The sequence below is a fragment of the Corythoichthys intestinalis genome, chromosome 2 (genome assembly GCF_030265065.1).
Source record: "Corythoichthys intestinalis isolate RoL2023-P3 chromosome 2, ASM3026506v1, whole genome shotgun sequence".
In the NCBI taxonomy this organism is placed as follows: Eukaryota; Metazoa; Chordata; class Actinopteri; order Syngnathiformes; family Syngnathidae; genus Corythoichthys; species Corythoichthys intestinalis.
The window spans coordinates 11,885,301-11,911,813 of NC_080396.1; the positions used below are offsets into that span (position 1 = coordinate 11,885,301).

The following is a 26,513-nucleotide window of genomic DNA, read 5'->3' on the forward strand; positions in this document are numbered from 1 at the left end:
ACAGAAGAGTCCGAGGTCGTCCCCGTGCACGTTAAAAAATGGAACTCGAATGGCTCTAATTCGGATATAAGATTTCCTTTTCCTTGTGACTGTCTTTAGAATAGAATACTGGTTGTGTTTTATTTCCTGACAGAAGGGAATGTATTTTTATCAGACAGCTGATAAATATTACAGTGCAGTACAGCAAAATCACAGTGCAGACATGCATTAATCTACAGTTGAATCATCACTGTCCTCTATTATTAAATCATTATGCAAGTCAAATTCAACTTGAGCATTGTGCTTGGATACACTGTAAGTGTCTGTCTTTGAATTTACCTTTCGGCACTCAGGTACTCTGTCTCGATGGGGACACAGGGCACCTTGCCTAACCTGACGCCCGTCTTGATGTCTCTGAAGTGCAAACCCAGGTTTTCTCCCAAGATGGTGACCCGCGTTCCCCCTTGGCGGGGTCCTGTGTCTGGAAACAACTGCAGCCAAAAGTGAAATACTTCAATTCATTCAATGTATTGACACACTGTCGACATATTTCACTGTGATTTCTTCGTTGAAAATGGCTAAATTTAGTCTCCACTGAACACCATTATTGGACTTAAAGAATGTGGCACCCGTGGCCACACATATTAAACCAGTATTACACATTGGGGCAAACACAGTAATTCATTATTTATTGAAAACAGATTTTGCTATTTGTCAAATAAAGCTCTTGCAAAGTAACATAGAGGAAGATGAAACAAGTCGATGAAACAGTAAACCAAACCAAGACCAAAGGGACATCTCAAAGCTTTAATTGAAAGCTATTACCAAGGATTGGTCAACAGTATTTTCCGGGCTGTGGTGGGATAACATTCAGTGGTGCTTTTTGAAACCATAATGTGATTTATCACACCAGATTATGATGCGTAATGCGGTGTGACAAAACAAATATAGTGACGGATGGCTGGTGGTTGCTACCAACACACACATTGAACCAGGTACATGCTTACATATGCCTCATCAGTAATAAGCATCACACGGTAATTATGTGTAATTTGTCCATTTCTCTGTATTACACCACTGCTTGGCAGATCAAACTGCGTAGTGTGGGTATGCTATTTTTGGCACAGATGAATGCCAGTATACCTTAAACGGTTTAATTAACTAGTTAATTTCCAAGCAGATTAAAAATTTACAATAAATTTTAAAGCATTTTATAAATAATATTGCATGTTAAGAAACACTTTTGTCTTTTTTAGAAACTTACAAATGTGGGTCGAGAGATATAAATGATGAATTTAGTTGGTCTCGTAGCAGGGATCCCAAACCACCAGGCCAAGGACCAGTAACTGACCATTAACTACCGGGCCGCAGAGAAATAATAAATAATTTGTTAATATGCATGTAGTGTCTACTCTATTGATTAATCCGAGAAGAGATTTGTGTACTTCGCCCTCAAACTGGTTGGCCGCCATTACTGGGGTGTTTGCACCAAGGGTGTAGGTTTGCATAGGGATGGTAGGAACAAAACACTAGCAACTTTTTAGGATGCTCAATTTGTCCCCACCAACTTTTAAGCAACCTTATATTTGCATTATATAATGTTTTCAGTTATTTAGGTCTTTTAGATTGTCTTCCCAAATGTTGTAACGATAGAATTGACCCTACCAACATTAAATGAAATATTTTTGTGATGTTCAGACTTACGTTTACCCCTTTTTGACTTCATGAATGTGCCGCTACATTTTTTTTCCCTCAAACGCACGTTTGATTGGCTGATGACTTGACCCACCTCCGACCCACGCGCACACTCTCAATCACAGTTCAGAAATTACATTGCATGTCAGCATGCCCTCCTCCACCCGCTTCGAAGAGGAGCGATATTAGAAGTTTGTTTTCGGCCAGCGCAAATAATAGTGTAGCGGACCCGCTCTAAATAAGCAAGAACTTTTTTTTGTTATATGTATTTTATTTAAAAAGACAATTTTGAGTGGTACTAAGAAAAATGTTTTTTTTGTTTTGTTTTGTTTTTTTCCATTCCTGGATGCTTAAGAGATGATTAACAAGTTTGCATTTCTTGTGTATGTTAACATAATTTGTGTTCAAATTATGGCTGTCAAACGATTAAAATTTTTAATCGAGTTAATCACAGCTTAAAAATTAATTAATCGAAATTAATCGCAATTCAAACCATCTATAAAATATGCCATATTTTTCCTGTAAATTGTTGGAATGTAAAGATAAGACACAAGACAGATATATACATTCAACATACTGTACATAAGTACTGTATTTGTTTATTATAACAATAAATCAACAATATGGCATTAACATTATTAACATTCTTTTTGTTAAAGGGATCCACGGATAGAAAGACTTGTAGTTCTTAAAAGATAAATGTTAGTAAAAGTTGTAGAAATTTTATATCAAAACCCCTCTTAATTTTTTCTTTTAATAAAGTTTGTAAAATTTTCACTCAAAAAATAAACTAGTTGCTCGCCATTGTTGATGTCAATAATAATTATGGTGCTGAAACCCATAAAACCAGTCGCACCCAAGTGCCAGCAGAGGGCGGCAAAACACCAAAAAACACAAGAAACAAGTGGAAATGACACTTTGCTGTCATTTTAAACTATTTGAGCAGGGCATGTGCGTTAAATGCGTCAAATATTTTAACGTGATTAATTTAAAAAATTAATTAACGCCCATTGACGCAATAATATTGACAGCCCTAGTTCAAATAATACAATTTAAATTTGCTAATAAAATCCTGACATTTATTATAATTTTTCAAAATGTGTCTCCAATAGTTTTTGAAAACAAAGCACACAATCGAATAGTGTATGACCTGAACTAATACATATGCACTGCAAAAACCCACCTCCTTTGTCAGAAATGTTCTTCATTCAGGAATAGATATTATTCAAAATATTATTTGAAAGCATTTTTTTCTTGATTCAGGTGAGGAAAAACTACCAACTTTAAATGTATGGGCCTAATAAGAACAAATGGTAATATCTACTCAAAGTAAGTGGAAGAATCTTACGCATTTATCTGTTAACTAGCCTTTAAAACTCAAACCAAGATGAAAAAAATTATTCGACTATGTTTAAGAAGAAATATCAGATTAAGACGTTATACTGTAAAATTTGCATAGTGAAAGTACAAGTCAATACAGATTTATTTTGCATTTATCATTTAGCCTATCAATTAATTAGGTTCTTATTGGTGAGAAATGTAGCCCTGACCGCCGTTCACCCGATCTGTTTGGTCTTATTAATGTCCTGTCACCAGCAAAAAGTGTACATGCAGCTCATGCTGTTATATCGTCCCTACCAATATTGAAACCAAACCTACGCCCTTGGTTTGCACACCTATAGCAACCTAGCGTCAGTCAATGTAAACAATACCGTTAGCTCCTGTTAGTTGTGTGCTGCACGCAGCACACCTCAGAAATGGCGGACGCGGTACTTCTGGTCGTATCGCTCGGATTAGCTATCTATGTGCACCTGTCCTCTATAATGACGTAGGCTCATTAGATTTGTTCCCGGGAATAATAAACCCACACGTTAGGGAAGATGACTGAAAAACAGACGTCTTAGAGGGAAAAGGCCACATGCTGAGCCAGAAGAGGACTAAGTCCATTCTGCATGATATGTAACTAAAAGCTGGCAAAGCGGCAATAAAAGTGAATGTACTGAGAGCATCTCGTGGCACACCGTATTGCTAAAGCCAAGAAACCTTTCAAGATTGGAGAAGAACTCATGATGCCTGCGACCAAGGATATTTGCCCTTAAAATTTAGGAGAGGCCACTGTTAATAAAGCTTGATTCAGCGCGTGGTGAGTTACATTTTCCCTTTTTTTTTTAGCCCCATCCATCCATCCATCCATCCATCCATTAAACGTGGTCGGGTTGAGGGTGTAGCAGCTTTAGCAGGGGAGCCCAGACTTCCCTCTTCCCAGTCACTTCAACCAGCTCCTCTGGCAGGATCCCAAGGCATTGCCAAGCCGGCCGAGATACATAGTCTCTCCAGGGTGTCCTGGGTCGTCCCCGGGGACTCCCGCTGGTGGAACATGCCCGGAACACCTCTCCAGGGAGGCGTCCCAGAGGCATCCGGATCAAATGCCCGAGCCACCTCAACTGGCTCCTCTCAACGTGGAGGAGGAGCGGCTCTACACCAAGTCCTCCCCTAATGACTGAGCTTCTCACCATATCTCAAAAGGAGAGCCGGGACACCCTGCGGAGGAAACTCATTTTGGCCGCTTGTTCCGGGATCTGCAGTGATGCAGACTCTGCACTGGACCGATCCGCCTGTCCATCTCCCACGCCCTCCTACCCTCACTCGTAAACAAGACCCCAAGATACTTGAACTCCTCCACCTGGGGCAGAATCTCATCCCCGAACTGGAGAGGGCACGCCACCCTTTTCCGACTGAGAACCATGGTCTCGGATTTGGAGGTGCTGATCTTAATCCCAACCGCTTCACACTTGGCTGCGAACTGCTCTAGTGAGAGTTAGAGATCACGGCTTGATGAAGCCAACAGCAACCACACAATTTGCAAAAAGCAAAGATGCAATGATGAGGCCACCAAACCGGACCCCCTCAACGCTTCGGCTGCGATTAGAAATTCTGTCCATAAAAATTATTTACAGAATTGGTGACAAAGTGTAACCTTGACGGAGTCCAACCTGCACTGGGAACAAATTTGACTTACTGCCGGCAATGCGGACCAAACTATGACACCGAACAGCCATTACCAAGGGGACAGTATTCCCAAAGCACCCCCTACAGGACTCCCAGAGGAGTCGAACATTAGCTTGTCATAGTTAACAGATTTTCATATATTTGAGCGCTTTGGCAGCGGTGCCGTACAGAACATGTCACATTTTCCCACATGTTCCTACTTTGTTAAAAATATTGCTTTCCGATAACTTGGAACTGGAAAAAAAAATCTTTGAATCTGTTTTGCAAAAAGCCAAAAAAATACAGTTTATAGGGGGAAAAAATCAGGTCGGATTTGGATTCAGCACTCCAAAATCACTTAACAACAAAAGTCTGCATCAATGCAACATTTGCCTCAGGTAAGCAAAATTTTGGGTGCACTTAACCAAAGAGTGCTATTTGAAGTTTGCTACATGTGAGTAAAAATATGATTTTATGATTTTTATCATTTCTAAAATGTTAACTTTTAGCCTGGAAAGGGGGCTTCTTTTACCTGCTTTTATCTGTAATACAAATGGTTTAGCAAAAAGCAAAACCAATTAAATTTAACTCCGTAAATAACATGATTTTTAGAAGCATAAGACTGCAATGATCTGTAAAAAGCTCACAGAAACCACAAACGTATACCTTTTGGTGAAAAAATGCTTGTAAAAAAAAAAAACACAATCAAATAATCATCAATCAGTCTTCCCCTTCACAGTGCTAGTTTGATGTAACACTGTGTAATGATACAGCTTCTATGCCAAGGGCGAACCCAAGGAGCCAACGTGTACTTGTTTTAATAGCAACACATTAAAATAGAGCAGTTTTCATTCTCTGTGAAGGACACCAAGAAGAGATTCTGTGAGCTCTGGGGATTCACCATAGATGGCTGACGCAATGGTCTATCAAAGTTGATCAGCCTTAGATCTCTGCAGGTAACTGTATGCCCTTCAAACGATGATGATGGATTGAGATGTGGTACTGAATGACATTACGTTATTTGTTATCTTTGTATCTTTTCAACTAATATACTGCATTTTTGTATTGATCTAGTTTCACTACCTTGTGCAACGCTAATTTGCCCCGGTGAACGGAATAGTATTTTTTCTGTAAATAGTAATTTTGACTGTTTGTATTACTCTAACACACTTAATATAATAAATTAGGGAATAGTATATTTTCTCATAATTACTGTTTGACTGTTTGTATTAGTCTAACACACCCAATATAAACTAAATACAGTGTATCACAAAAGTGAGTACACCCCTTGCATTTCTGCACATATTTAAGTATATCTTTCCATGGGACAACACTGACAAAATTACACTTTGACAATGAAAAGTAGTCCGTGTGCAGCTTATATAATAGAGTTAATATAATAACTCAAAATATAGCCATTAATATCAAAACCCCTGGCAACAAAAGTGAGTACACCACTTAGAAACTACATACATCCCTAAACGTCCAAATTGAGTACTGCTTGTCATTTTCCCTCCAAAATGTCATTTGACTCGTTACAGGGGTGCTGTCAGCATTGCTGCAGAGATTGAAGAGGTGGAGGGTCAGCCCTGTTAGTGGTCAGACCATACGGCGTACTCTACATCAAATTGGTATGCATGGCTGTCATCCCAGGAAGAAGCCTCTTCTGAAGACAGTACACAAGAAAGCCCGCAAACAGTTTGCTGAAGACATGTCAACCAAGCACATGGATTACTGGAACCATGTCAAATGGTCTGATGAGACGGGTGGGCTTTCTTGTGTACAGTCTTCAGAAGAGGCTTCTGCCTAGGGTGACAGCCATGCACACCAATTTGATGTAGAGTGCGGCGTATGGTCTGAGCACTAACAGGCTGACCCCCCCCCCCACCTCTTCAATCTCTGCAGCAATGCTGTCTGCACTACTGTAACGAGTCACATGAAATTTTGGAGGGAAAATGACAAGCAGTACTCAATTTGGACATTTAGGGATGTACGTAGTTTCTAAGGGTTGTACTCTCTTTTGTTGCCAGGGGTTTAGATATCAATGGCTATATTTTGAGTTATTTTGAGGGGAAAATAAATTAACTCTATTATATAAGCTGCACACAGACTACTTTTCATTGTGTAAAAGTGTCGTTTTGTCCCACAAAAAGATTTTGTCCAACGAAAAGATATACTTAAATATCTGCAGAAATGCGAGGGGTGTACTCACTTTTGCGATACACTGTAGCATTTATACCCGATAATTTTTCCCGACCATATACATTTTGGCAACACATTAAGAAAAAAATGAATAAAACTCGGACGAATATATACATTCAACATACAGTACATAAGTACTGTATTTGTTTATTATGACAATAAATCCTCAAGATGGCATTTACATTATTAACATTCTTTCTGTGAGAGGGATCCACGGATAGAAGGACTTGTGACTTTGTATACTGTGACTAAATATTGCCATCTAGTGTATTTGTTGAGCTTTCAGTAAATGATACTGTAGGCATGCCCAAATGCATGATGGGAAGTGGAACCATGACTGTGCGTAGTGCTACCAATTGATATTTCTTCTCTGCGTTGGGAAATAACTTAAGGTGTTAAGAAAAAGATCAATTGCTACCGTGCTTCCCCACATTGCTTCCCATGATATTTCTAATCAGAGGGAGAGGGATTGTAAGGCTATTGCCAATTAAAAAAAGGCTCCAAATGCTGCCAAAATTCACTCTACTCATTTTACGCTGCCTTTTAGCTCTCTATATAGGTAAAACATCGCCATTACAGATTGAGCGCGACAATGCGTGAGTGGGTCCTGCAGCGCATGCATTAATTGCATTAAATATTTTAGCGTGATACATTTTAGAAAAATTAATTACCGCCGTTATTGGGATAAATTTGATAACCCTACCTTTAGCCTAAACTAAAGATTCTGGATGAGTGTAACAAATTATGTTTGTAACGTTAAATACAATTACAAAACGATTTAATTAAAAAATACATATATATATATATATATATATACACATATATATATATATTAAAAAAAGGCATGGCCGATATTTTTTTGCCGATTCCGATACTTTGAAAATGACGTGATCGGACCCGATCGATCGGCATCTCTAATATTTTCCTAAAACATTTTTCCTGAAGAGCAACATTATTCATCCCGAAGGAAATGTGATTAATCATGATTAATCACACAGTTGACAAATGATTAACTAGATTAAATTTTTTAATCGTTTGACAGCACTAATTTAAACATTTTTCTGTAGTCAATGCCTTTTGTGCCAGGTTATGATAATTGTGGAGCTATTTTATTCCCAAAACCCAATTTGAGCTGTTGTCCTACTGCAATGCTGAAACACAAACGTAATCAATATTATTTAGTTTCCAGTCATAAAAAATATTGTTGACACAATTAATGACATCATAAAAGATACAGCTACAGTAAAGGGAAAAACAAACAAACTGTATATTACATTCAAAGCTAAAGATTTGCTGTCATTTCTTTGTCTTATTAATTTTACCTTTGTGATTTTGGGGTGGATACATCTACTGTTTCCAGAAGCAGCATGCATCCAGCCTCCCCCGTCAGTCAACTGAAGCGGTAGGTGGGAACTCCCACCAATAGTACATTCCTGCCTGAGGGAGCACTTCTTGTCCAGGACACACCACCCACACTCGAACCGTGGGTCTGCCTTCAGACACATGCCACAGCTGTCACGTAGTGCCCTGCACTTATACAGGTGAGCTGGATGACAAAACAGAATGAAAAACAAGCGTTTAATGACCCTGATGTTAATAATATATGAAAGCAAGCAGTTGTGTCATTATTCTGTTTCAGATTTGTGACCAAGAATGATAAGTTAGGGCTATTTTACTATTTTTACGATTAGTCGACTAATCTAATAATTTTAAAAAATGTTTTTTTTTTTTTTTTTTTTTTTTTTTTTTTTTTTTTTTTTACTAATTTAGCGATGATTTTTTTTTTTTACGCTTATCAATTCACAAAAATATTTTGGAACACTTAAATTATTCAAGTACAAATAAAAACGTAAATAACAATAATAAATCACAAATAAACTGAGTTCAAATGCTGATAGAAAACTAGTGCAAAAGAATGAAATGTAATCAGATTCAGAACACTGACTTCGCCTTTCCAACATGATTCAAAATCTAGCATTAATATTATAGTATAGTACTATATTTAATAGTATAATAATAATAATTATTCATTGCCAATCAGCACAGTGCAATCTCCACTTGTTACTTGTGTTTTTTGAAGTTTTGTCGCCCTCTGCTGGCGCTTGGGTGCGACTGATTTTATAGGCTTCAGCACCCATGAGCACTGTGTAAGTAATTACTGGCATCAACAATGGCGGTCTACTATTTAATTTTTTGATTGAAAATTGTACAAATTTTATCAAAACAACTTTTTTTTAAATTTTTTTTTTTTTTAATTTCATTTCATTTCGGGCAGTTACATCCATCTTCACAAATACAGATCTTTGTTTTCAAGAAACAACAGAGACAAAAAAAAAAATAAATAAATAAAAAATGCCTGAAAGGGAGTGGGACGAAGAAAACTTATTAAATCCCACCCCGATTTCTCAATTATCATCAAAATAAGTTTAGTTACAGAGAATACATCCTTCCCCGGCACATGTAACAGGAGGGCCGAACCCTCAATGTCGATTTTTAACATCATCATTTTTCTTAAATCTAGTCGAATAATTTTCTCCAACTTGTCTTGAGTGTTGAAGGCTATTTAACAGATTAATGCAATTTATTCCATTTATGTAAAATTATTCCCATTAAATAAATGAAATCAAATTAGGTAAATATGACTATTTGTTCTTGTTAAACCTATACATCTAAAAGTTGGTCATTTTTCACCTAAATCAAGAAAGAAAAAAAAACTTTCAAATAATGTTTTGAACAATATCCATTCTTGAATTAAAAAAAAAAAAAAAAAAACGTCAGAAATGTTCTTAAAATTAAATATACAAGTGTTTTGCTTAAAATAAGTGTGTTGAGCTTATTTTCAGCTAGCTATCTTCTGTTTTCAAGAAATCTGGGTAAAATTTACTTGAAGCACTGGCAGATCATTTCACTTATTTCTAGTCGATTTACACTGGAAACAAGGGACCCCCCCGCCCCCCCCCCACACACACCCCATCCCCAGTTTTAAGGAGGTGTTTTTTTCTAAATTACCCATATAACGGAAGTCACTATATAATGCAAATAAAGTTGCTTAGTGGGGTCAATTTAAGAAGACTGAAAAGTTGGTAGTGTTATGTCCCTACCGTCCCTATGCAAACCTTCCCCCTTGGGCCCTTATCACAATGGTCCATGGTGCAAAAAAAGGTTGGGAACCACTGCAATATTGCGCGAAGTCTAGCTTAACTTTACTGATAAATGCGTTGATGGGTAACAAAATGCTATGTGATTGATCAACAATTGAAAGTGAATTGCTTGGGAAATTTTTTTTGAATTTTCTTCTTGAATCTTTCAAAATTTAAAAAAAAAAAAAAAAGACGTTTTTTCAGTTAGAAAGTTGATATTTTCAGGTTCAAATATTAATAATAACAACAGCAGCAATAAAATAATAACTTTTTGGTTAATATTTTTGGTCTAACTTTCACCTTCAGATTTGTTTTCACTTTCAGATCTTATTTTTTTCCGTTTCAAACATTTTTTTCACTTTTAGATCTTTTTTCCGCTTTCAGATCTTTTTTTTTCTTCCAGTTTCAAAACTTTTGGCCATGTTCTGGCGTGGGTGGTGTGGCCTTGTCGAGAAGCATGTTAGCTTGAGAGACACAGCCTATCAAAGCAACCCCAAATGATGCTGCCTTAAGGAAACCTGGGTACTTTGATGGACCATGACGCCACACTCTCACCACTTTATTTTCTTAATACATCATCATGTAAGGTTTATTTTAATATCTTCAAGTGTTTTGAATGTTTATTTGAAGTTTAAAGTGGTTGGTGATAAGTCTCAGAAGAAGCAAAACAATGAAAAAGGGCGTTTAAGTCACATTTACACAACACTGTGGGATATGAAATAAACACATGTATTTCATGATAAACCAATTAAAACATGCTAAAACAGTTGTGATGATGAAAGATAAAATAATAAATGAATAAATGCATATTTCAAATGTTCCAGAAATTAATTCAACGGTTAATTTGTTTTAATGCCAAAGGGAAATTGATAATTTGTTGTGCAAAAATATAACTCCTCAGAGTGGAAAAAGTCATTAGAACTAAAAATGAACACAAATAACCTTTAACACCTGAGAAGAGGCGGCTGATGAAAGGAACTAAACGTGTGTGTGTGTCTGCACTTTGGTGCGTGCGTTATTGGCTACAAACGGCATTATGGAAATAAAGTCGCATCCACACATGAAAGCACAAGCACCATTAAAATTAGCATTTGGTGGTGTCTAAAATAACAAAGATGTTTAAAAAAGAAAAAGCGGACCAGAGGATAGAAGAAAATCATCCTTCCTTCCCCTTCTCTTCGTCAGTATCCGCACATAGTGCGACACTTCAAAGTGAGCTCTTTCCGAATCCTCTGCCTCAGCCTCGGCCTTAGCGCGCCCTAATCTGATTAGCAATGGTTTATCTTAAAAGTAGCATAACGCTAATTAATCTGAAGCAAATGAATGATTTAATTAACATCTCCACTTCACACTAGGGCAAAGCTGGGCAAGCGCCAAAATGCTCTTCCTCAGACGGATAATACAGTAATAAGGGTCGGATGTTAAAAGAGAAAAAGAGGGGATGGAGTGGCAAAGGATTAATGAAGGATGGGTGGAAAAAAGGAGGAGAAAATGAAGAGGAGGTCTTTATACAGTATGTGAGCAAGGATGCTTACATAATGTGTGCTATTAACAGTGTTGGGCACGTTACTTTAAAAAAGTACGTAATTAGTTATAGTTACTCACTACTTCTTCCAAAAAGTAACTGAGTTAGTAACTGAATTACTCTATAGTAAAAGTAACTAGTTACCAGGGAAAGTAACTATTTCCGTTACTTTAAAAAGAAGTTGTTGTATGTCAAAGAATTTGAAATTTTCTGAGCAGTATTCAAGTCAGTTGAATAGAGAAGAACAGACAGGTAGTTGTGTTATAGAACCTTCTAATATTTATTGCACCTCACCAGCAACAGATTTATCCTACACTTGAAGTGCAACAAAAACAGATTTGAATTGCTTGCCACAGATGTTGACAAAAGCTTTGCCCCGGGACATAATTTGCATGCACGTACAGTGCTGCTCAAAAGTTTGTGAACCCCCTCAACATTTTGGAATTTTCTATTATTTCAACCTGATTTCCTAATCAATCAATTCAGTAGTTTTTTTTTGTTTTTTTAACAGTTGTGTTGTCGAGACTAAATTAAAAAGAGTTTTCATCAACTGATGTAGGTGCAAAATTGAACTGTTTGGTCACAACCAAAACCGCCATGTCTGGCGAAAAGTCAACACTGCATACCACCAAAAGAACCTTCTCCCAACAGTGAAGCATGGAGGTGGGAATGTCAAGATCTGGGCTTGCTTTTCATCCTCAGGACCTGGACAACTCCACATAGTCCAGGGAATCATGAATTCTGAGGAATATTGTCAAATCCTAGAACATAACCTGACGCCATCTGTTTTGAAGTTAAAGCTTGGCAGAAGGTGGATCATGCAACATGATAATGATCCAAAGCATTCCAGCAATACAACCAAGGAATGGCTGAAAAAGAAGAAGATTCGTGTTCTGGACTGGCCCAGTCAAAGTCCTGACCTAAATCCCATTGAAATGCTGTGGCGGGACCTGAAGCGAGCAGTTCATGCCAGACGCCCATCAAACCTCTCTCAACTGACTGCGTTCTGCAAGGAAGAATGGGCAAAAATCCCCCAAAGTAGATGTGAGAGGCTGATTAGTCACTACAGAAACCGTTTGGTTGAGGTAATCTCTGCAAAAGGAGGCGCAATATCCTATTAACTGAAGGGGTTCACATACTTTTGCACACATGATATCTGAGTTTTTCTTAAATTAACCACTTTTGTTAAATAAAGAATGACAATATAACTATTTCTTTTGTTTCAGTCCATTATTTGGAATGTCAGTATTGTGGATTTGGGTATAACTTAACATTTAATAAGGTTATTTTAGTTTTTTTTACAAAAAATCTGACCATCGCTGTGGGGTTCACAAACTTTCGAGCAGCACTGTACTTTCCTTTAATTTCGACCAACTTGAAATAATGTTTATACAGTGCCTTGCAAAAGTATTCGGCCCCGTTGAACCTTGCAATCTTTCGCCACATTTCAGGCTTCAAAAATAAAGATATAAAATTTAATTTTTTTGTCAAGAATCAACAACAAGTGGGACACAATCGTGAAGTGGAACAACATTTATTGGATAATTTAAACTTTTTTAACAAATAAAAAACTGAAAAGTGGGGCGTGCAATATTATTCGGCCCCCTTGCGTTAATACTTTGTAGCGCCACCTTTTGCTCCAATTACAGCTGCAAGTCGCTTGGGGTATGTTTCTATCAGTTTTGCACATCGAGAGACTGACATTCTTGCCCATTCTTCCTTGCAAAACAGCTCGAGCTCAGTGAGGTTGGATGGAGAGTGTTTGTGAACAGCAGTCTTCAGCTCTTTCCACAGATTCTCGATTGGATTCAGGTCTGGACTTTGACTTGGCCATTCTAACACCTGGATACGTTTATTTTTTAACCATTCCATTGTAGTTTTGGCTTTATGTTTTGGATCATTGTCCTGTTGGAAGATAAATCTCCGTCCCAGTCTCAGGTCTTGTGCAGATACCAACAGGTTTTCTTTCAGAATGTTCCTTTATTTGGCTGCATCCATCTTCCCGTCAATTTTAACCATTTTCCCTGTCCCTGCTGAAGAAAAGCAGGCCCAAACCATGATGCTGCCACCACCATGTTTGACGGTGGGGATGGTGTGTTCAGGGTGATGAGCTGTGTTGCTTTTACGCCAAACATATCGTTTTGCATTGTGGCCAAAAAGTTCAATTTTGGTTTCATCTGACCAGAGCACCTTCTTCCACATGTTTGGTGTGTCTCCCAGGTGGCTTGTGGCAAACTTTAAACGAGACTTTTTATGGATATCTTTGAGAAATGGCTTTCTTCTTGCCACTCTTCCATAAAGACCAGATTTGTGCAGTGTACGACTCATTGTTGTCCTGTGGACAGACTCTCCCACCTCAGCTGTAGATCTCTGCAGTTCATCCAGAGTGATCATGGGCCTCTTGGCTGCATCTCTGATCAGTTTTCTCCTTGTTTGAGAAGAAAGTTTGGAAGGACGGCCGGGTCTTGGTAGATTTGCAGTGGTCTGATGCTCCTTCCATTTCAATATGATGGCTTGCACAGTGCTCCTTGAGATGTTTAAAGCTTGGGAAATCTTTTGTATCCAAATCCGGCTTTAAACTTCTCCACAACAGTATCTCGGACCTGCTTGGTGTGTTCCTTGGTTTTCATAATGCTCTCTGCACTTTAAACAGAACCCTGAGACTATCACAGAGCAGGTGCATTTATACGGAGACTTGATTACACACACGTGGATTCTATTTATCATCATCGGTCATTTAGGACAACATTGGATCATTCAGAGATCCTCACTAAACTTCTGGAGTGAGTTTGCTGCACTGAAAGTAAATGGGCCGAATAATATTGCACGCCCCACTTTTCAGTTTTTTATTTGTTAAAAAAGTTTAAATTATCCAATAAATGTTGTTCCACTTCACAATTGTGTCCCACTTGTTGTTGATTCTTGACAAAAAAATTTAATTTCATGTCTTTATGTTTGAAGCCTGAAATGTGGCGAAAGGTTGCAAGATTCAAGGGGGCCGAATACTTTTGCAAGGCACTGTATCTCCACCTCATAAAGGACAAATTTTCCTCTGAATGTTCTGCCATCATATCCCTCTGCATCTGTTTTGCGTGTGTGTGTGTGTTTGCCGCACACGCTGTTCCGGTTTGTGGGTGAAAAAGTGAAAACTCCGGCTCTGAAGTTTGTTAAAAAAAAAAAAAAATCCAAGAAATACACATATACAAACATAGGGCGAGGCAATTCACATATAATCAACCGGCTCTGAAGTATGTGCGCTATTAGGCTCGAGCATTTACAGTACGTCACAGAATGGGGGATCACGTGAGATTTGACAACAACGCAGCCATATTGGAAGCAGGTCTGACTCCCGGGACATTAAACTTTAACTTGCCAGTTCGATAAAGAGACGAACAGATATGTGATCAAACTTAAGGATGTTAACAATGTTAACCCTTACGAGCAAACCGAAGACAAATTGAGTAAAGATGTCGATGGGCTTCCACAATTACGCGAAATGGACATTCTGCTGTATTTATTGTTTGGTGTATGTTACTAAACTCATCAGCGATTCCGAAATTACAAATCACTACAAAGCTATGAACAGTTTTGCTGCGGATGGGTGCAGGACCTGCACATTATGACCGTATCAAATGGCAACTCCATCGTTTTTACAAAGGTAGGCTATGTGTGTTTACTATTTTCATTGCCATGAACCTGAACGCACCCCAAGTCTTGGATGACAAATAAACAGAGCAGAGTAGACTCGCGACGGCTGGTAGTTTCTTCAATTTATTCAAAGTAAGTAACGCACCGCTTTTGACCGTCAGTAACGGTAACGGCGTTGTAATGGCGTAAAAAAATAATTAGATTACCCCTTTACTGAAAAAATAACGCCGTTATGTAACAGCGTCATTTATAACGACGTTATTCCCAACACTGGCTATTAAAAGGGAAACAAAATAGAGTGTTTTCTTCACCTCGGACATCACTTTGCTAATTAAACATACAACATCTACAATATTTATTTGAGGAAACCTTAGCAATAAATACACATAACTTGTTTAGTTGATGGGAAAATTAAATAAAAAGTGTGCACTTGTACAGTGTTTCTGACTGCTTCAATTTCAATTAACCTATTATGTGTGTGGAGAAAACCATGAGAAAAATCACAGCACAGCGAGAACATGCAAACTCTGCAAGGGGCGTTTTTGCATAAAACCACCATCAAATGTGATCTGATCTTTGTCAAAATCACACAGCTGAAAACAAGGGCGTAGGTTTGCATAGGGACGGTAGGGACAAAACACTACCAACTTTTCAGGATGCTCAAATTGTCCCCATCAACTTTTAAGCAAGTTATATAGGTCATTCAGACAGACTTCCCATATGTTGTAAGGATAGAATTGTATCTACTAGGGTTGTTCCGATCATGTTTTTTTTTTGCTCCCGATCCGATCCTGATCGTTTTAGTTTGAGTATCTGCCGATCCCGATATTTCCCGATCCGATTGCTTTTTTGCTCCCGATTCAATTCCAATCATTCATGATAATTATCGGACCGGGAGCAAAAAAACATGATCGGAACAACCCTAGTAGCATATAGACATATTGTTCTATCAAACACAACAGCTCCTTTGGCTTAAAATACAGCAGTTTATTTTAAAGAGGAGTGCAAGAGCAGTAACTGCTTTTTCAGTCTTGTCTGTGTTTTCCACCATATGTTTTTTCCTTTTCGTTAGGCATTTAATGGCTGGTGTGACTTATACTCAGTTGTGACTTATAGTCTGAAAAACACGGTAATATTATATAAAGGTGATGCTAATCTTTAGTAAAATCTTTAGCGACTTTACCCACCTCTGAAATCTAATAACTCATTTTAAAAATGTTGATTGTCAATTATTATAAACTTTGATTTTTATTAGGCCCTATCCCCTAATATGTTGGACAATTTTGTAAACATGTTTTGGATTAAAATGGTGCTGACAGAAGAATTAGGTTAAGACCTACAAGCAACTCATTTGCAAGATGAACGCATGTCTGACTTCACTTAGAAGTGGGTCACAAAACGCAAAGGTTGCAATATTAAAAACAACCACTTTGTCATCTAAAGATAGAAAATGAGTAGTGACTGAAAGGAGAAACACTCAGAAACAAACAACCGCAGCGGTTGACTCTATGTATGTAGATTTCTAGCAAATATCTGTGTGACACACTTCAGAGCATGGTTTGTGTTATTTTGTGTAATGGAATGTCGGGATCCATTAGCCTCTCCAGCTCAAAATATTACACTTGAGAATGAATTTCTAATGTGTAATTGTTTTCCACTCCATGCACAGAGTCAATTAAAATAATAAATGTCATCCTTCGGTGTCACTTTTGCTTTTTCTTTATCGACTCTTTCATTCTCATCTTCACTTTCTGCTATTAAACGTCACATTTATCAAGCTGTAGTTCACCCATCATTCTTACCAGACATTTCTTCTTCTGTTAACAGGTTTCTCAATTTGTCTATTTGTTTATCTCGCATCCATTTAAGTTAATTTTGTAGGGATTGATGCTTGTTCTTTGCCCAACCATTAATCCCATGCTTACTTAACCGTTTTCATGAATCATAGTAAAACTGTCTTTCTACATATTCGTGGGTCATGCCGAGTTATGTAAATTTTAATATTTAATCCTTGTAAAGGTGTAGTCCTGCAACGATTAATCGATAAACTCGAGTAATTGATTAGAAAAAAAGATTCAAATTAAATTTTTCTGCTTCGAGTATTCGTTTAATTAATGTGGCGTTGTAATGGTTTATTTTGAAAGTGTTTGCATTTAGTTTTATTGATTTGGGTGGATACACTGCCTTCTTGTCTGCCTTATTTTGCATGGGTGAATCCAGCTGCTCCCTGTTAAGACCAACATACAGTTCCATCCATAATTATTGGCACCCCTGAAAAAGATGTGTTTTTTAAGCTTCTAATATTTTCTTTTAATTCAAATAATATTGGACATTAATGGAAAAAGAGAAAAATCCAACCTTCAATACAAGTGCATTCATTCACGCCAGACCCACTTAGAGTGTTTGTTGCCAAAAAACTCAATCTTGGTCTCATCAGACCAAAGCACACGGTCCCAGGCTTCAACTTCAAGTGGGTCTGGCGTGCCACGAAAGATGCGCATGCTGAAAAGCACCTCATACCCACTGTGAGGTATGGGGGTGGGTCAGTAATGCTGTGGGGCTGTTTCGCTTCCAAAGGCCCTGGGAACCTTGTTAGGGTGCATGGCATCATGAATGCTTTGAAATACCAGGATATTTTAAATCAAAATCTGTTGCCCTCTGCCCGAAAGCTGAAGATGGGTCATCAGTGGGTCTTTTAGCAAGACAATGACCCTAAACATATGGCCAAATCTACACAGAAGTGGTTCACCAGACAGAAAATCAAGCTCCTCCCATGGCCATTTCAGTCCCCAGACCTTGTTTTGTTGGCAAAAGGGGGTTGGCCAAAGTATTAACACCAGGTGTGCTAATAATTGTGACACATATTATTTGATGTCAAATAATTTTTTCTTTATGTGGGATTTTTTTCCCCACTGAATGAATGCACTTGTATTGAAGGTTGGATTTTTCTCTTTTTTTCCATTAAGGTCCCATATTATTTGAATTAAAAAAATATAAATCAGAAGCTAAAAAACACATCTTTTTCAGGGGTGCCAATAATTATGGAGGGCACTGTAAAGGCCCAAGTACACCAGATGCATGATCGTTGCGGTTCCGGTCCGACTCCGGTAAAAAATAGCGCTGGAGCCAATCCGTTCCCATTATATCCTATTGTTCAATGTATACCGGCCGCGTCAGTGCTCCAGATTGACTGCGAACCACCTCCGGCGTGCCGCATGCCCACCGGATGGTATAGGCTATTTTCTATTTTTGCCGGACACGCATCCGACAAAATGGGCGGAGCTGGGCCTGACGTCAAAAGCCCAGGTGCCTAATCACGGTTTAAAGCGAAGATGGATGATGAGCGCTTCATCATGGAGGTGGAAACTGGAAAGTCACAAAGTAATATAGGATGCAGCAGATCGTTATTATAAGGACAGCATTAAAAGCGAAGCTGCAGGGTGTCCTATTATGTGTGTTTTTCTGGCAATGATATCAAACACACGGCATGCCGAAAAATTCGAGCGAAAAAAAAAAAAAACAGCGTATCTGGAAGTGGTTCCACTGCAGAAATTCTCGTGCCCGGCGCACACACAATGTTGGTTTGTATACAGAGTCGAGGGGGAAATGTACGAAAGAGAAAAAAGAGACACCCACAAGTTTCGACCTGGTGGTCTATTCAAGACGTTTCTTTCACCAATTCCAAGTACACTGTTTTTTAGTTCGTGTGGTATAGAATTCGCTATCCATTTTATAAAGATTACAGATTATTTAACTGTTGTTTATAACAGCTTTATGAGATGTTATGTGCCATAAATTTTAAATGTGCACAAAGATATAAACCCACCGACACAACCAAGCGCATAATAGCCCCCTTTACCCCCACACACGGAGCCCTGATCTCAACATGATGCAGTCAATCTGGAATTAAGAGACAGACACAACTAAAATATTGTAGCGTCGCCGGGGCTGTCATCGGTGGGTTAATTTATGCATCAACGCGGGGCTGTCATTGGTGTGCTGGTGCACCAGCGCGACGCTCCGATTGGTGGACTAGATAGCGTCAGTGTATATAGTTGTTGTTTTTGCATTGGTTAGGTGGCGGGAAGTTAATAAAGAAAAAGAGGAAAAAGGCGTTGAAGCTCGTGTGTTGTTTTCGCGGCCAAACTTCCGCTTAGCAAACGTTACAATATCAATATGCAAGGAAAAAAATGTGCTCTCTCTCTGCTTCTCTGATGAGTACAGACTCCGTGTGTTTGTCGTTGTTTTAAATGGCACATTATCGCGCGGGGTCACGCGAGAGCTCACAAGGGGACGGAGTTGGCGGACTGCAGCCGGTATGATTTGCCTGTTTTTGACGTACTGCGTGGCACGCAGTCAACACTGAACCGGACCGGAACCGCAACGATCATGCATCTGGTGTACTTGGGCCCTAAGCTTTTGTTTGTTTGTTTGTTAATATTTAGCTGTTTTTTTGTGGGAATATGTGTCTGAACCATTTGTTAAGAGCATTGTAAAAAAAAAAACGTTAGCATTTTATAGCATTTAAGCTAGCAGAATTTTGCTCTGTAAGTTAGCCAATTGTTCTTTTGTTGTTCATAGAGCCTCATTTATTTTTTTATACTGTTTGAGGCTGAGCTCAGGTATTTTAATTGTTCATGTTCCTTATCCGATTACTCAATTATTCGAACTAACTAGTTAATCGATTAATCGACTACTAAAATAATCGATAGCTGCAGCCCTATAAAGGTGTCAAAGGTTAGATTGGAATACAAATGCAGTACACCAGACAACAATAATGATTGGTAATAAATTTGAATGTCCATAATTCACAGGTGGCACAATAATGTTAATAATGTCTGTATCAAATGAAACTGCTCAATTTGGTTTTCTGTTATCTGCTCCAATAGATGGTTATGACTTTGCGTTGTGTTTTAAATTATGCTCCTCATCAGCAAAATGTAAAATGTAGTCAATTCATTTTTGATGTGATTAGAGTCATCTTTTGGTGTGACTCAAGGGCAAACTGATTAACTTGATCGTGAGGTTGAAGAGTTCACATCTCAGCTCCAGCATTCCTGTATAGGGTTTGATTTTTTTCTTGTATGGACATCCTCAAACGATCCAAAAACTAGAGATTAGAGATAGCAATTGGTGCCCATTCAGTAAATGTTTGTTTTTCAGTTGTATTTTCATTATGACCCCATTGTGGGATATTTCACAAAAGTCATAGACTTCATAACGTATTGACGGGACGCGGGACTGATTAATAGGAGGCATGAATTGTTGGCGTGGCCGTCTCAGCTGACCAAGTGGAATCACAGACACAGAGCTTTTTCCTTTGGAAATTCTTGTGAATAAATGCTTAAATCCCTGAGTTCTTGATAGAAATGGATGTAAAACAGTGTCAATTCTTGGTTAAAAGCAAAAAAAAAAAAAAAAAAAAAAAAAAAAAAAAAAAAAAGCAGTTAGCATTTATTTTTGTAGATGTTAAAACTATGATGCTAGTCAGTAAGGAAATCTAGCGGCGGCCTTATGTAAACAAAGAGCTTTTTTCGTTGAAAATTCTCATGAATAAATGCTTAAATCCCTGAATTATGTATAGATATAGGCGTAAAACTGTGACGGTTCTTGGTTAAAAGCAAATAAAACGTGCAGTTAGCATTCATTTTTCATAAATATTGCAAACTATGATGCTAGTCAGTAAGGAAATGTACTGGCTGCCTTATGTAAACAAAGAGCTTTTTCCGTTGAAAATTCTCGTGAATGAATGCTTAAATCCCTGATTTCTTTATCGATATGGATGTAAAACTGTTGATTCTTTGCTAAAAGAGCAAAGAACCGGGCAGTTAGCATTTATTTTACTTCATATATCGAAGTATGATGCTAGTCTGTTAGTCAATGTGGCGGCAGCCTTACAACAAAGAGCTTTTAACGTTGAAAATTGTTGTGAATAAATGCTTAAATCCCTGAATTCTTTATAGATATGGAGGTAAAACAGTGTCGACTCTTGGTTAAAAGCAAAAACAAAAAACAAAAACAACGTGTAGTTAGCATTCATTGCGTGAAGTTTGAAGCGCAAAGTAGTGAGGGATCACTGTATATATTTTTCACATTTTGCATCGGGAGAAAATACTTTTTGTTTGTGAAGTAAATTTTAAAGCAAGTAGTTTTGTACTTTTACTTGAGTATTTTTTTCCTAGATACTTGTACTTTTCCTAATTTTTTTTGCCCCTGTATCTGTACTTTTTCTAAAGTAAAAAAAAAAAAAGTAAGTACTTCCTCTACCAATGACTACTGATGATGAAGAAGAAAAAGTTGACATTCTACCTTGGATGTTGAAGGGATTGTCGATGACAAAATTTCCATTCCACAGCACGGAAAGTTCAACTGGGAGGTCACTGATGTCACTGCCCTCGTAGTCATACTGATGGAAAAAAGAAGACAGTGAGTTTTTCCTGGATTGGAAAACACAAAATGCAATTTGAAACAGTGAGCATTTCCCAAACTAGTGAATCCCAAAAAGTTTTACAGCATAGCCATGCAAACTGACCAAAATAGCTCAATTCATATACAGTAAGGAAAATAAGTATTTGAACACCCTGCGATTTTGCAAGTTCTCCCACTTGGAAATGATGGGTGGGTTTGAAATTTTCATATTAGATGCTGTCCACTGTGAGAGACAATCTAAAGAAAAACATAATCCAGAAATCACATTGTATGATTTTTTTTAACTGCTGTGAATAAACATTTGAACACCTGTCTATTAGCGAGAATTGTGAGCCTCAAAGACCCGTTTGTCGCCTTTAAAAAGTCCAACGAATAAGTGGAGCAGAGGTAGACTTTTCAAGGTTATTGTTGGTAATACACTAGGACGTCATGGTTTAAAATCATGCATGGAACGAAAGGTTCCTGTGCTTAAACCAGCACATGTACTGGCCTGTTTAAAATTTGCCAATGACCATTTGGATGGTCCACAGGAGTCATGGGAGAAAGTCATGTGGTCATATGAGATTAAAATGGAACTTTTTGGCCTACATTCCACTCAAAGTGTTTGGAGGAAGAAAAATGATGAATACCATCCCAAGAACACCATCCCTACTGTGAAGAATGGGAGTGGGAGTTTCATGCTTTGGGGGTGTTTTTCTGCACATGGGACTGGGTGACTGCACTGTATTAGGGAGAGGATGACCACGGCCATGTATTGTGAGATTTTGGGGAATAACCTCCTCCCCTCAGATGAGCATTGAAAATGGGTCGTGAATGGGTCTTCCAACATGACAATCGCCTGAAGCAGACAGCCAGAATTACAAAGGAGTGGCTTCGTAAAAAGCATAGAGTGGGGCAAATAAGTATTTAGTCAACCACTAATTGTGAAAGTTCTCCCACTTGAAAATATTAGAGAGGCCTGTAATTGTCAACATGGGTAAACCTCAACCATGAGAGAAATAATGTGGAAAAAAAACCCAGAAAATCACATTGTTTGATTTTTAAAGAATTTATTTGCAAATTATGGTGGAAAATAAGTATTTGGTCAATACCAAAAGTTCATCTCAATACTTTGTTATGTACCCTTTGTTGGCAATAACGGAGGCCAAACGTTTTCTGTAACTCTTCACAAGCTTTTCACACACTGTTGTTGGCATTTTGGCCCATTCCTCCATGCAGATCTCCTCTAGAGCAGTGATGTTTTGGGGCTGTCGTTGGGCAACACTGACTTTCAACTCCCTCCACAGATTATCTATGGGGTTGAGATCTGGAGACTGGCTAGGCCACTCCAGGACCTTGAAATGCTTCTTACGAAGCTACTCTTTTGTTGCCCTGGCTGTGTGTTTGGGATCATTGTCATCCTGAAAGACCCAGCCACGTCTCATCTTCAATGCCCTACTGATGGAAGGAGATTTTCACTCAAAATCTCTCGATACATGGCCCCATTCATTCTTTCCTTTACACAGATCAGTCGTCCTGGTCCCTTTGCAGAAAAACAGCCCCATAGCATGATGTTTCCACCCCCATGCTTCACAGTAGGTATAGTGCAATTCAGTATTCTTTTTCCTCCAAACACGACAACCTGTGTTTCTACCAAAAAATTCTATTTTGGTTTCATCTGACCATACCACATTCTCCCAGTCCTCTTCTGGATCATCCAAATGCTCTCTACCTAACCGCAGACAGGCCTGGACTTGTACTTTCTTCAGCAGGGAGACACGTCTGACAGTGCAGGATTTGAGTCCCTGGCGGCGCATTGTGTTACTGATAGTAGCCTTTGTTACTGTGGTCCCAGCTCTCTGTAGGTTATTCACTAGGTACCCCCGTGTGGTTCTGGGATTTTTGCTCACCGTTCTTGTTATCATTTTAACGCCACTGGGTGAGGAGGGAGTTGAAAGTCCGTGTTGCCCAGCGACAGCCCCAAAACATCACTACTTTAGAGGAGATCTGCATGGAGGAATGGGCCAAAATACCAGCAACAGTGTGTGAAAAGCTTGTGCAGAGTTACAGAAAACGTTTGGCCTCTGTTATTGCCAACAAAGGGTACATAACAAAGTATTGAGATGAAATTTTGGTATTGACCAAATACTAATTTTCCACCATGATTTGCTAATAAATTCTTTACAAATCAAACAATGTGATTTTCTGAGGTTTTTTTTTTTTCCGCATTCTGTCTCACATGGTTGAGGTTTACCCATGTTGACAATTACAGGCCTCTCTAATATTTTAGTGGAGTTTGGAGTGTGACTGACTGAGATTTTGGACAGGTGTCTCTTATACCGGTAATGAGTTAAAACAGGTGCCATTATTACAGGTAACGAGTGGAGCCTCGTTAGACCTCGTTAGAAGAAGTTAGACCTCTTTGACAGCCATAAATCTTGCTTGTTTGTCGGTGACCAAATACTTATTTTCCACTCTAATTTGGAAATGAATTCTTTAAAAATCAAACAATGTGATTTTCTGTTATTTTTTTCTCACATTCTGTCTCTAATGTTTGAGGTTTACCCATGTTGACATTACAGGCTTCTCTAATATTTTCAAGTGGGAGAACTTGCACAATTAGTGGCTGACTAAATACTTATTTGCCCCCACTGTATCAAGGTTCTGGAGGGGCCTAGCAAGTCTCCAGACCCAAACCCAATACAAAATGTTTGGACGAAGCTCCAACCCCGTGTTTCTCAGTGACAGCCCAGAAACTTGATTGATCTAGAGAAGATCCGTGTGGAGCAGTGGTGAAAAATCCCTGCTTCAGTCCGTGCAAACTTGGTGAAAAGTTACAGGAAATGTTTGACCTCTGTAATTGTAATCAAAGGCTACTGTACCAAATATTAACATTGAATTTTTTCAGGTGTTCGAATACTTATTTGCAGCAGTATAATACAAATCAATGGTTAAAAAAAAACATACATTGTGATTTCTGGATTTTTTTTCTTAATTGTCTCTCACTGTGGACAAGCACCTGCCATGACAATTTCAAACACGCCCATCATTTCTTAGTGGGAGAACTTGCAAAACCGCAGGGTGTTCAAATACTTATTTTTCTCACTGTACGTACACTGTACACATCCACACAGGGAAATAACAGAAGGGTTTTAGCTGGATAGGAATAGTGAGAATGTCATGGGAAGGTGAAAGACAACAGCAAAATGAAAGAAGAAAAGATGTTCACTCACACATGATATCGTGGCCACATGAGAGGGGAGTGAGAGATGCGATAGGGTGGGAAATTTTAAAGTGAAATTGGCATTTTCCATTTGCTCACTGACACACTAGATCTGGTAGACGGACCTTCACCACTCCAAATAAGCGATGGGGCTTGTAGAACAGACACGTACATTTATGATGCAGACTGAAAGTTCCAGCACACACTATCTAGATTTGTGGCCAAATCCACTTTATTCCTATCAAGTCAGGAAACTCACACGAGGTAGAATGTCCTTATTAGCATTACCACAATGTCCCACTGGTTAAATACCTGCTTAAACACTGGCAACCAGCAGTGAAACAATAGGACCCTCTAAGGCGAGATCCCCATTAAATTTTAAGGGTTCTCACTTGTCTGCTGTCGCCAAAACACAAGGTGGACTTGTTCTCCAGATCACTCCTGCCCACCCAGATGCCGGCCACATCATGCTTTATTCATATCGTCACATGCTTTGAAATGCCAACACAGACCACACCGTGACACCCTGTCACACTGCAAACACCCACAGTCTAATCAGCTTTCTGGGAGGTTCACGTGGACAAAAAAGTCAGACAAGGCAGTAAAACCAAGTTCCTATGGTGAAGTTGTGCACCAAAGGAGTTGAAAGTCAATGTGGAATTACAATGGGTGGCCAACCGTCTTAAAATATTTACAATAATGTGTAGAAAATGTTCAATGATACAGTGTATCACAAAAGTGAGTACACCCCTCGCATTTCTGCAGATATTTAAGTATATCTTTTCATTAGGGCTGTCAAACGATTTTTAATGGAGTTAATTACAGTTTAAAAATTAATTAATCGTAATTAATCGCAATTAATCACAATTCAAACCATCTCTAAAATATGCCATATTTTTCTGTAAATTATTGTTGGAATGGAAAGATAAGACACACGACGGATATATACATACAACATACTGTACATAAGTAATGTATTTGTTTATTGTAACAATAAATCCATAAATGGCATTATTAACATTCTTTCTGTTAAAGTGATCCACGGATAGAAAGACTTGTAGAACTTAAAAGATAAATGTTATAGTTACAAGTTAGAGTAATTTTATATTAAAACCCCTCTTCATGTTTTCATTTTAATAAAATTTGTAAAATTTTCAATCAAAAGTAGAGTTAATATAATAATAAGAATAAAAATAACAATAATAAAAATAGAGTGACCAAAGTCTAAGTTTTACGTGTATTTTGCATAGCTATTTTGATATGGAATGCCAGTTCATTTTGCATTGTTGTTTAACTGTGTGTCAGAATAGGGCCTCATTACTATAGACTGAAGTGCTTTTCTTTTTGTGAACATTATTTTTTTGGGAGAGATAGGATTATTATTTTTGTTGTGCTTTCACTAAACGATACTTATATTTGTTGTGAAGGAGTTGCCGAAGCTTATGCCAATAAACGGCGCGGTCCAAAGAACGCCTGTGTCCACTCGCCTTTACTGTATAACATATATCTGAATATATCTTACCCAAAATACAACAAGAGACACATAATTGCCACTAAAAGAAAGAAAACTTACCGAAATATGTGTGGAGCACAAATAGCAATTTGCATTGCATTGTGAATACAGCATAAACGTCTCACAACTACTAATTCTCCCACGTTTAGAAGAAATAACATGAGTATGGAACAGCGCTGCCCCCAAGTGGCC

The 26,513-nt window shown here is 38.3% G+C and overlaps 1 protein-coding gene across 2 annotated transcripts in view; it reads right to left on the bottom strand.

Annotated features, from left to right (window-relative positions):
* Positions 1–26,513, bottom strand: part of LOC130907841 (plexin-A1-like) — a 599,840-nt gene that overhangs the window by 130,096 nt on the left and 443,231 nt on the right. For both annotated transcript variants that reach the window (XM_057823323.1, XM_057823332.1), the window contains exons 11-13: positions 21,487–21,583; positions 8,187–8,410; positions 319–470 (exon numbers count right to left, since the gene is read on the bottom strand). In XM_057823323.1, coding sequence (XP_057679306.1) covers positions 319–470; positions 8,187–8,410; positions 21,487–21,583 — 473 coding nt within the window. The remainder of the gene's footprint in view (positions 1–318; positions 471–8,186; positions 8,411–21,486; positions 21,584–26,513) is intronic.